The sequence below is a fragment of the Oncorhynchus nerka genome, linkage group LG20 (genome assembly GCF_034236695.1).
Source record: "Oncorhynchus nerka isolate Pitt River linkage group LG20, Oner_Uvic_2.0, whole genome shotgun sequence".
In the NCBI taxonomy this organism is placed as follows: Eukaryota; Metazoa; Chordata; class Actinopteri; order Salmoniformes; family Salmonidae; genus Oncorhynchus; species Oncorhynchus nerka.
The window spans coordinates 9,583,214-9,595,137 of record NC_088415.1 but is presented as its reverse complement, the minus strand read 5'-3'; the positions used below and the strand labels follow the sequence as shown (position 1 = coordinate 9,595,137).

At 42.2% G+C, this 11,924-nt stretch overlaps 1 protein-coding gene across 1 annotated transcript; it reads left to right on the top strand.

Annotated features, from left to right (window-relative positions):
* The first annotated feature begins 1,137 nt into the window (after nt 1-1,137).
* LOC115122122 (GATA-binding factor 5-B-like) lies at nt 1,138-11,414 on the top strand. The gene is made up of 7 exons (XM_029651311.2): nt 1,138-1,428; nt 2,041-2,718; nt 5,742-5,911; nt 7,214-7,342; nt 8,370-8,454; nt 8,918-8,997; nt 9,219-11,414. The coding sequence occupies exons 2-7, from the start codon at nt 2,202-2,204 to the stop codon at nt 9,339-9,341; spliced, it is 1,104 nt and encodes a 367-aa protein (XP_029507171.2). The 5' UTR covers nt 1,138-1,428; nt 2,041-2,201; the 3' UTR covers nt 9,342-11,414.
* Nucleotides 11,415-11,924: the final 510 nt, after the last annotated feature.

Sequence of the window (11,924 nt, the reverse complement as noted above, 5' to 3'; positions counted from 1 at the left end):
GTAATAACTGATTGATTGATTTATTTTAGTTCCGTGTCATACACCAATTGGTGCACAGCCCACGTGGGCTTATAAGACCCTATTTCTTGAAGTGTCGTGTGCACAAAACACAGATCAAATTAACATTTGACAATGTAATAATTTAATCATAATCACGGCAAGTACAGCAACCATTTTGTCACATTATACAAGCAATACATAATAACATAAGCACAGCATGATAACAATGTAATTATCATATTTAGCCCATTTTAAGGACAGTTTTATTATCCTTGGTAATGAAAGTTACAGTGAGATACCGGGATGCTAGTGACAGTATTTGTTAGACTGCCTTAAGGTATTAGGACTACTGATAACCGTCATAATCATAACGATAATAATTTCAGAATATAGACAACTTTTTCTTGTGGAGGTGGAGTCAATCGTTAATGAATAATTAAATAATTAAAGTATTTATAATAATTAAACTATAATTAAAGTGATAATTGTTCTATCATCATGCCAAATTATTGGTCGTATCTCTTATCGCCTCGTTGTTTTTTTTTTTTTATAGAGATCTCATTCTCATATCTGGTCATAAAAAAAACAAGCATAACTTTTCCTCTCAGAGGAGACATTATTTGTACAGCAAGCTCTGATTTAGCTAAGTTTATGTATGGCTCGTTTCAAACACACGGCGTTGGTTGAATGATGACCAATCTAAAAAGGAGATGTGCTGCGTAAATTTGACCCGTGTTGATCTATCTTTGTTGTATAAAAAAAAATAGCCACGCCTACAGTGTCTGTTTACTTCTCGGTGTTTTATTATCATTTTTATTTTGTTGTCCGTTAGTTACTAGACTGCACCGTCACGATTCATATATAGGAAAACAATAGAAGTATCAAATCATTCATTGGGTTGAATCATTTTAAAACAACCTTAACATTTCAGAAGGAACTGTAACAATTTCGTGAATCTTTCAATTTTAACTTACGTTGATTGTAAAAAATAAAGCACAGAAAATTCCGCAAAAGTGGGTCTCTTCTTCAGATACGATGAATTAAAGCTGGTCTTACGCGTGCCCCCTCTGCCCCTCTCCTCCTCCAACTTCTGAGTCCTACCTTGTGCGTCACGTGGTCTAGCCCGTACAAATAACTCCCAGCAAAGTTTTCCAGCGGAGAACTAATCGGAGCTCTATTATATCAGCAATTATCAGCGACGTTAACTATCTTCAGCTACAAAGAAGTGAACGAGAGAGAGGCTTAGACCATCCGGGAAGTAAGATTTTTTTCCCCTCGTAAACTTTTCCTCACAAAGGATATTTTGGACATCTTTGTGGGAGCTTCAGTCACTTTCGTTGAGTCTATCTGAGTGAACAAGTTTGCACAAAGCGCTGCTGAACCTGCTCCTCTGGAAAACAGACTTTATCACCCAACCGTTCTTATCTGGTAAGATAATACAAAAATTGTTGGATGAAATTGTATTCCTCCTGTGCACACTGCTATCAACGTTTTATCTGTTTCACTTTACTATTGATAGAAATATATACATCCCAGATATGTCTCGCCTATCTATTGTGGTGTTTGATTAGGGTCCTGTTATAATTTAATTACAAAGTGCAAGACGAGATCCTCTGGTTAGCTGGGGTGGCTGATAGTTTGTTATATCTACACGTAAAGACATGGGAAACCATTCGTGTCCTGTTAATCCATTACATGTCAATAAGAGTGATACAAATAATATATTACTCTTTTTGTTCAATGTTGATCAATTTGTTTTCTATTTTTCATTGTATTTCTAAAGCCTAACTATTGCGATTTACACCGGGTTAGTTTAGGCATAATTCGTGATATTGTCCACAGATTTACCTAAATAATACCGAAAGTTATTTTAAAGGGAAAGGAGCGTATTTTACAAGAGATGACGATAATAGATATAGAACAGGCTATGTCCCAGGTCTAACTGTAGCTGGGCGATGTTTATTCTGTAATTAGTGCTATGGGTTCCATCTCTCCACTACAGGACACGTTTGTTGATTTTGGTATTTTCCTTTCATACAGGAACGGATATATTTGCTTATTATCCCGCGAACTGGATAACGAAAAATCGCCGACGAATCAAGGTGTCCTAGGAGCTGCGTGAAAGCGTCTTTACGTGACCCACTTTGTCCCAGGAGTCAAAACCCATATTCTTCCAAATAGGACGAGTATACGGTGTAAAAATGTACCAAAGCCTTGCTATGTCATCCAACCAGTCCCCATACGCACACGATGCAGGGAACTATATGCACCCTTCGGCGAGTTCCCCAGTCTACGTGCCCACTGCGAGGGTGCCTGCTATGCTGCAATCCATGCCGTACTTGCAGACATGCGAGTCCGCCCATCAGTCTCACGGCCTCGGCGGGCATCACGGCTGGTCTCAGTCTGGCACAGACAGTTCGTCTTTCATTCCGGGCAGCCCCCATCATCCTCCCGGGTTCTCCTACTCTCACAGCCCGCCAGTAAGCAGCAATAACGGCAGGGACACAACTTACCAGAACCAGCTAGTGCTTAGTAACGGTGGTAGGGTTGACCACTATGGCAGCACTTTAGTGCGGTCAGTTGGAGGATCATACTCAAGTCCCTACGCGTATATGAGCCCGGAGATGGCGACCTCTTGGACACCTGGGCACTTTGAGAGCGGCATGATCAGTCTTCAGGGACGGCAAGGTTGCCTGTCTGGGAGAAGGTCCAGTTTAGGTATGTAAACAGTCTTTGATTATTGTCGTACATTTCCTCTTAAACAGAAGGGACTTTGTCATATCAAATCATGTGATCCTATGTAATAATGTCCCGCTTGTGTTTGTGTAATTGGCGAAGGCCACGAAAAAAAATATAGCACATGATGGACAGAAAGGAACATAATTAAATGTATATCCCAGGTCTAGTAACCCTGTAATGGCATATAGGCCTCGAAATAGTTTAGTGGCAGACAAAATATGTAGACCTATATTTTTATTCATATTAATACGATTTGAATAAGATTAAAAGTTGCGGATAATTCACAATTGAATGGAAAAACTGTTTTTGTAACAGTTATTTTTCCGGTTTATACCTTTTGCTAATGAGGCTATTCGTTTGTGTGCTTACAGAGGCCGGTGCTCTGATCTAACAATTTATAGCGGTGTTCTCTCTGAAGGTATTTCTGGATGCGATTGAAAAGTCCCATTGTATGTGGTCAATTCTCCCATCGATTGTACTCAGTCACTGTGATTCAATCAACCTTCAAAAAAGACAAATCTTTCCCAGCTTTCACAATACACGTTCTTTAAAAGAGAGGTTGCTAAAAAAAACAGTTCATTGAGGTGCTAATTGAATCCCCATCAACAGTCTGTTTCCTTTTCGAGTGTTTTGATGATCAATACATACTCACTAGTGGAAACCTGGAAACCGTCCAATTGTCACCTTGATCAGACACAACGACCTATTTGGAAATGTCTCTAAGATACACGTTTAGTAAGCAGTCAACACGTCCTTTGATGGTCGAAAATCCAGGATGTTCTGAAGTAGTATTTTCACCTGTTGCATGGATATAAGGACGTAGTTAATTTCTAGGCCATAGCCCATTCAGTGTTAATAACAAAACACACTATAGGTTTCTTTATTACTTCGTTTCACATCAAACAGGAACGAATTTTCATCCTGGTGAAAATATTTCGTAATTTGTATTTTATTTTGGATCGACGGTTATTCGATTTGCTAACTTGTTGAATCGAAACGATAAGTGTGTGTTTGTGTCTGTGTTTGTGTCTGTGTGTGTGAACAGTGGGTTTAGATATCTACCCCAAGTATGGCTCACTAGACTGTGTTGTCGATATTTTCGATATGGCACTTTGATATTTCATGGCACATTTAAGCATGAGGAAAATAAGACATTTAGCATGATAAAAACAATCATTAGTGTTACTTTTTTTTCTATTGTTATTATTGTTATCAATGTTACTGTTGTTGTTTTTATCTATTTATGCTATTTCAATATGTGAATAAGGAATTCAAGCGATTAATTGTAGGAGGCCGTCGAGTGTCAGTAGCTTGAATGATGTGGGGACCCCTTGATCCGTAACACTGATAGAACCCCATTAACATTCCACCGTCTGCGCCCGGTGCCCCGCCAGCAAGCCGCCCTAATATATACGTCTATGACCCTCTCTCCATATTGATACATTCGGTTTAGTTCTCTTTTCATCACTAGAGGGCTTTAAATTCCTCTCGAACGACCTAAGGGGGGCATTTATCAGGCGTTGGCGCTTTATGTCCAGGATATGGGTTTACAAACATCAAACATGCTGGCTTGTTCTGTCCACCAATACAGGTTTACAAACATCAACGATGCTGGCAGGTCCTGTCCACTGATATGTGTTAACAAACATCAACGATGCTGGCGTGTTCTGTCCACTGATATGTGTTTACAAACATCAACGATGCTGGTGTGTTCTGTCCACTGATATGTGTTAACAAACATCAACGATGCTGGCGTGTTCTGTCCACTGATATGTGTTTACAAACATCAACGATGCTGGTGTGTCCTGTCCACCAATACAGGTTAACAAACATCAACAATGCTGGCAGGTCCTGTCCACCAATACAGGTTAACAAACATCAACGATGCTGGTGTGTTCTGTCCACTGATATGTGTTTACAAACATCAACGATGCTGGTGTGTCCTATCCACCAATACAGGTTTACAAACATCAAAGATGCTGGCAGGTCCTGTCTACTGATATGTGTTAACAAACATCAACGATGCTGGCGTGTTCTGTCCACTGATATGTGTTTACAAACATCAACGATGCTGGCAGGTTCTGTCCACTGATATGTGTTTACAAACATCAACGATGCTGGCAGGTCCTGTCTACTGATATGTGTTTACAAACATCAACGATGCTGGCAGGTCCTGTCTACTGATATGTGTTTACAAACATCAACGATGCTGACGTGTTCTGTCCACTGATATGTGTTTACAAACATCAACGATGCTGGCAGGTCCTGTCTACTGATATGTGTTTACAAACATCAACGATGCTGGCGTGTCCTGTCCACCAATACAGGTTTACAAACATCAACGATGCTGGCGTGTTCTGTCCACTGATATGTGTTTACAAACATCAACGATGCTGGCGTGTTCTGTCTACTGATATGTGTTTACAAACATCAACGATGCTGGCGTGTTCTGTCCACTGATATGTGTTTACAAACATCAACGATGCTGGCAGGTCCTGTCTACTGATATGTGTTTACAAACATCAACGATGCTGGCGTGTCCTGTCCACCAATACAGGTTTACAAACATCAACGATGCTGGCGTGTTCTGTCTACTGATATGTGTTTACAAACATCAACGATGTCTTAACTTATGTCCTTCATGTCTGGATTCATGATTTATTTGACATGATTTCAATATATCCAAAAAATACAAAACCTACCAAGGAACAACATTTCTACCCAATATACAAATAGGCACATTTGCAAACACAATAGGCCTAAATTGTATGCCATAGTCTATAAACTCTCATTTTACTAAAGTATCTTGGAAATAATATTATGTCCAAATTTACAGAATAATGCAATTTAACTCAAGGTGATGATGATGGGTATTTTCATAGCTAGTTCCAGCTCTGTTCATGTTTTTCATCATGTGACATAGCCGACATTACAACCAACCCAACACCACCTAGGCTACAGATAATATTAAAACTCTATAATTTGTCTACGTCATACTACAGACATGTCAGAGGAGTTCCCTGGAGAGGGGCGCGAGTGCGTAAACTGCGGCTCCATCTCCACTCCTCTGTGGCGGCGGGATGGTACCGGGCACTACCTCTGCAATGCCTGCGGACTGTACCACAAGATGAACGGAATCAACAGACCGCTGATCAAACCCCAGAAACGCCTGGTAAGCACCATTGCGTTATTAGTATGTTCATAAAAATGTATGAACGTAACGTAACTTCTAAGTAGGTTTCCTCCTTGGTTCCTCCTACCTTCTAAGCGAGTTTTTCCAGGTCTGTGTGCTTCTGCCGCTCCATTGCTTGCTCTTAGGGGTTTTAGGCTGGGTTTCTGTGTAGCACTTTGTGACAAAACTGTTGATGTAAGAAGGGATTTATAAAATACATTTGATTGATTGAATTTGTCTTAGATGCATCTTATTGATTAGGCTTATTATTCACATATACCATATAAACTACAATCGTCAATGTGGACTTCATTATGGACGTTTAAGAATATTTTGGTCACTAAATGTATTGATTTGGCTTCGAGAAAAACCGTCTTAGGCAGATAATACTTTCTTCTAGGTCCAAACGAAAAAGAGTGTGAAGCCAGTCTGTTCCATCAGAAGGTCAGTGTAGTAGACTGAGAGAAAGAGGCCTGTCTCTTTCCCAGGCAGGAACCAGCCTCTCAGAGCCAGCAGCTGCTGTGAATTACCATGGCCAGTTCAGCTCAGCTCAGTTCAGCTCTGCCTGGCCTGTTTTTGTTTTTTATTTGTCCTTCAGTGACCTTGCCCATGGGTTGTCTGTTTTTATTTGTCCTTCAGTGACCTTGCCCATGGGTTGTCTGTTTTTATTTGTCCTTCAGTGACCTTGCCCATGGGTTGTCTGTTTTTATTTGTCCTTCAGTGACCTTGCCCTTGGGTTGTCTGTTTTTAGCCAGATCTGTACTAGGCGAGAGAACAAAAACAAACTACTGTGTGTTTCTGCAGAGAAATCTCACTTGTGTCCAATAACAAGCTGATAGATAGAGAGACGAGGTTCAGCCAGGAGTGCTTATGGCTCAGCCCAGTGTGAAACATTTCTCATGTCTTTAGCAGCACACTACATGTTTGGTCTCATCCTGGATACTATGGAGGCACCGTGTGCATACAACGCACTTCACTTACAGCGAAGGGGTAGTCCCCCACCCCCCCCAAAAAATCGACCACATCTTATAATAAACAACTATAAATACCATTATACGACCATGGAGTCCATGGAGTCAGCAACGCAATATTTTTGGGGGGAGGGCTGAACGATCCTTTTAAGGCGCTCGTTCCCAACACCTGTCATACAATCCACCAGGGGCCGACTGGCCATCTAACACTAAACCTACACTTGTCATTTTCAGCTGGTCTTGTCCTTGGTCCAATTATATGTCAGTATAATGCTTTGAGTTATGTGATGGTATAGTCTGGTTATTGACAGCTTGTCTTCTCCATGTGTAGCAGACCACATCTCGCCGGGTCGGCCTGTGCTGCACTAACTGTCACACCAGCACCACCACGCTGTGGCGTCGGAGTGCAGAGGGAGAGCCTGTCTGCAACGCCTGTGGCCTCTATATGAAACTACATGGGGTAGGCAAAAAACACACACACCACACACACACACACACACACACCATACAGACACACACACACACACACACACACACACACACACACACACACACACACACACACACACACACACACACACACACACACACACACACACACACACACACACACACACACACATGGCAGTGCAGCCTGGCAGTGCAGATTGGGTCACATAACCAACCCTTAGCAGCCTGGCAGTGCAGTGTGGGTCACATAACCAACCCTTAGCAGGCTGGCAGTGCGATGTGGGTCACGTAACTAACCCTTAGCAGCCTGGCAGTGCAGTGTGGGTCACATAACTAACCCATAGCAGCCTGGCAGTGCAGTGTGGGTCACATAACTAACCCCTAGCAGCCTGGCAGTGCAGTGTGGGTCACATAACTAACCCCTAGCAGGCTGGCAGTACAGTGTGGGTCACGTAACCAACCCTTAGCAGCCTTGCAGTGCAGTGTGGGACACGTAACCAACCCTTAGCAGCCTGGCAGTGCAGTGTGGGTCACGTAACCAACCCTTTGCAGCCTGGCAGTGTAGTGTGGGTCACGTAACTAACCCCTAGCAGCCTGGCAGTGCAGTGTGGGTCACGTAACTAACCCTTAGCAGCCTTGCAGTGCAGTGTGGGACATGTAACCAACCCCTAGCAGGCTGGCAGTGCGATGTGGGTCACGTAACTAACCCCTAGCAGCCTGGCAGTGCAGTGTGGGACATGTAACTAACCCCTAGCAGCCTGGCAGTGCAGTGTGGGACATGTAACTAACCCCTAGCAGCCTGGCAGTGCAGTGTGGGACATGTAACTAACCCCTAGCAGCCTGGCAGTGCAGTGTGGGCAGCATATTATTTGTGTGAAAGCTTACCAAGGTCATCATGGTTTTTGTTATGAAAAGAGACAGGTGGGAAGAAGGAGTCATTGAGTGTGTTTTTTATATCTTGGATCTAAATTCTTGTCTCCTCCTCCTCCTCCTCCTCCTCCTCCTCATCCTCCTCCTCCTCCTTCTCCTCCTCTCAGATACCCAGACCAATGGCCATGAAGAAGGAAAGCATTCAGACAAGGAAACGGAAACCTAAGATGCCGAAGTCCAAAACCTCAACAGGTAAGAATGAAGAACGGAAGGAGGGAGAATGTGTGTCAGAATTTAGTCAGGTTGATGGAAATGTTCATCTGTGTGTAAGAGAGACTCACTGTCACTCACTCACTGTCACTCACTCACCGTCACTCACTCACCGTCACTCACTCACCGTCACTCACTCACCGCCACTCACTCACTGTCACTCACTCACTGTCACTCGGCGGCAGGGTAGCCTAGTGGTTAGAGCGTTGGACTAGTAACCGGAAGGTTGCATGTTCAAACCCCCGAGCTGACAAGGTACAAATCTGTCATTCTGCCCCTGAACAGGCAGTTAACCCACTGTTCCTAGGCCTTCATTGAAAATAAGAATTTGTTCTTAACTGACTTGCCTAGTTAAATAAATAAATAAATAAAACTCACTCACCGTCACTCACTCACCATCACTCATACACTGTCACTCACTCACCGTTCTCCCTGTCTGTCTCAGAACATGCCTCTACTATAAAGTGTGAACCCAACATGGTCCCCTCCCCCCACGCCAGACAGGCCGTAGCCTCTATGTCCCAGGTAAGCCCTCTGTATTCTAGGATCCTTTCATTGCTGCAGTACTATCTTCAATGAATACCATGTGATATCATTTCAATGTTCACTGCCAGAACATTCTATGGCAGTCATGAGAATTCCCTATTTTTATGTTCACTTAATTTTTTAGCCCACGTAAGATCCTAGTTCCTAGGCTTTAGTATTATGGTGCTCTGTCGTTTACATATCTAATTCTTTCTCTGAAGGCTTCGTCACATCTGGACAGTGCAGGATCAGGACATGTGGACATCAAGTATGAGGACTGCCCCTTCACTCCTGCGTCTATCTCCACACAGAACTCCTGGTGTACTGCTCTGTCTCAGGCGTGAGCTGACTCGACCACAGTTCACTTGGACCTGGGCCTGGACCTGGACCTGGGCCTGGACCTGGGCCTGGGCCTGGGCCTGGATCTGGGCCTGGATCTGGGCCTGACCTGGACCTGGACCTGGGCCTGGACCTGGGCCTGGACCTGGGCCTGGACCTGGGCCTGGATCTGGGCCTGGACCTGGGCCTGGACCCAGCTCAGCTCACTGTGGATGATATAGACTTGTGAAGAGAACTACCTGTTATTGACTAACTCTTTTTTTTTCCGTGGATGGAGGAACGGAGAAACAGAAGGAAGCGACGGCGATCAAGTGGAATGTATTTGTGGCTACTATCAATACTATTTCTAGTTTTTGTTGTTGTTTATTGTTGTTGTCTTTATTTGTTGTTGTCTTTATCAATGTTGTCATTATCGATATCTTGCTGAGTTCACCATTGCAGTTTTACATGGTGTTTAAAGAAATAACCAGAAAGAGTTCAATAAGTTATTACAGAGTGTTAAAGGAATACTTCGGGATTTTTCAATAAAGCCCTTTATCTGCTGACCCAGAGTCAGATGAAGCCCTTTATCTGCTGACCCAGAGTCAGATGAAGCCCTATATCTACTGACCCAGAGTCAGATGAAGCCCTTTATCTACTGACCCAGAGTCAGATGAAGCCCTTTATCTACTGACCCAGAGTCAGATGAAGCCCTTTATCTACTGACCCAGAGTCAGATGAAGCCCTTTATCTACTGACCCAGAGTCAGATGAAGCCCTTTATCTACTGACCCAGAGTCAGATGAAGCCATTTGTCTACTGACCAAGAGTAAGATGAAGCCCTTTATCTGCTGACCCAGAGTCAGATGAAGCCCTTTATCTACTGACCCAGAGTCAGATGAACCCCTTTATCTACTGATCCAGACTCAGATGAATGTTTTGGATACAATTTGTATGTCTCTACATGCTAGCAGATACCATAGACTTCCAGTCATTGCGCTAACGCTAATTTGCATTGGCTACCTCTATCTTTCTTCATAATGGACAGAGAGCCATAAAAAATAGTATTCATGGGGTTTTGTTGTTGTTGTTTATTGTTGTCATTATTGATGTTGTCATTATTGATGTTGTCGTTATTGATGTTGTCATTATCGATATCTTGCTGAGTTCACCATTACATGAATACTATTTTTTTATGGCTCTCTTGTCCATTATGAAGAAAGTTAGAGGTAGTTTCACGAGCCAATGCAAATTAGCGTTAGAGCAATGACTGGAAGTCTATGGTATCTGCTAGCATGTAGAGACATATACATTGTATCCATGAGTTAATCTGACTCTGTGGAAATAGATAAAGAGCTTCATTGCCAAAATCCAGAAGTATCCCTTTAAACACAAAACCGGATGGACAAAACAAGTCTTTTATTACCTCTGGACGTGTTTCATTACTGCCGTGTAGATGGTTAACTTTCATAGAAACATTATTTACGTTGAGATAAGAATCGTCATGAAACACCAAAGACAACATGGCAAATCCCAGAAGTCCCTTCTCAGAATGTTTTGTATGTTCAAGGTATGACCTCAAAACTAGTAAGTATACATTCACATGTGTTTTGTATGTAATGAATTACATATGTTGTTCATTGAACAAACGATGCAAATATATTCATTTCTATTTTATCAGATAGGTTAAAAGTGGCTAAATACTTTTAATTTTTTTTTATTTTAGACATCGCAACTGCGTACTGAATCAGTTTTCTATATTTCCAAAACCACTGTTCTACTAGTTCTAATGTTTTTACAATGTATCGTCTGATCATGTAACGTGCAATTACTTCATTTTACAAAAATGTAAGATAAAGAAAAATATACTTTTATGTTAATTATTCTGAATATGTTATTCAAATTTTATTTTCTGTATTTTTTTGTTTTGTTGTTGAACTATAAGGGAATTTTATTTTTTTGTATTTCATAACGTACAATTGTAATGTTCAGGGACTTGAGTCTAATTATATCTTTTAGCTGTTTCAACCAGGTCTGATATTCCCTCTGGTTTTACAATGCTCTTTGAAATCTGTTTAGTTTAATAAACCGATCAAATGACTTGTTTTGTGTTTTTATGAAAACTGATTTTAAAGAAATTGGGGAAACAAATCCACTTTTATTTTAATATTTGACCTTTTAATGACATTTATTTGTGCATGATCTGCCAACCTCAGTTACATACAGTAGTTGAATCCTTAATCTTCTATTTTTTGCTTGTTTCTTATGTGGACTGCAGGGTTACTCCCAGAACCACTGACATCCTTATGTGGACTGCAGGGTTACTCCCAGAACCACTGACATCCTTATGTGGACTGCAGGGTTACTCCCAGAACCACTGACATCCTTATGTGGACTGCAGGGTTACTCCCAGAACCACTGACATCCTTATGTGGACTGCAGGGTTACTCCCAGAACCACTGACATCCTTATGTGGACTGCAGGGTTACTCCCAGAACCACTGACATCCTTATGTGGACTGCAGGGTTACTCCCAGAACCACTGACATCCTTATGTGGACTGCAGGGTTACTCCCAGAACCACTGACATCCTTATGTGGACTGCAGGGTT

Excerpts from the sequence above, each read along its gene's own strand:
- LOC115122122 (XM_029651311.2), top strand. The coding sequence starts at position 2,202 with ATGTACCAAAGCCTTGCTATGTCATCCAACCAGTCCCCATACGCACAC. Across the intron at positions 2,719-5,741 it reads TGGGAGAAGGTCCAGTTTAG|ACATGTCAGAGGAGTTCCCT; the intron begins GTATGTAAACAG and ends GTCATACTACAG. Across the intron at positions 7,343-8,369 it reads TCTATATGAAACTACATGGG|ATACCCAGACCAATGGCCAT; the intron begins GTAGGCAAAAAA and ends TCCTCCTCTCAG.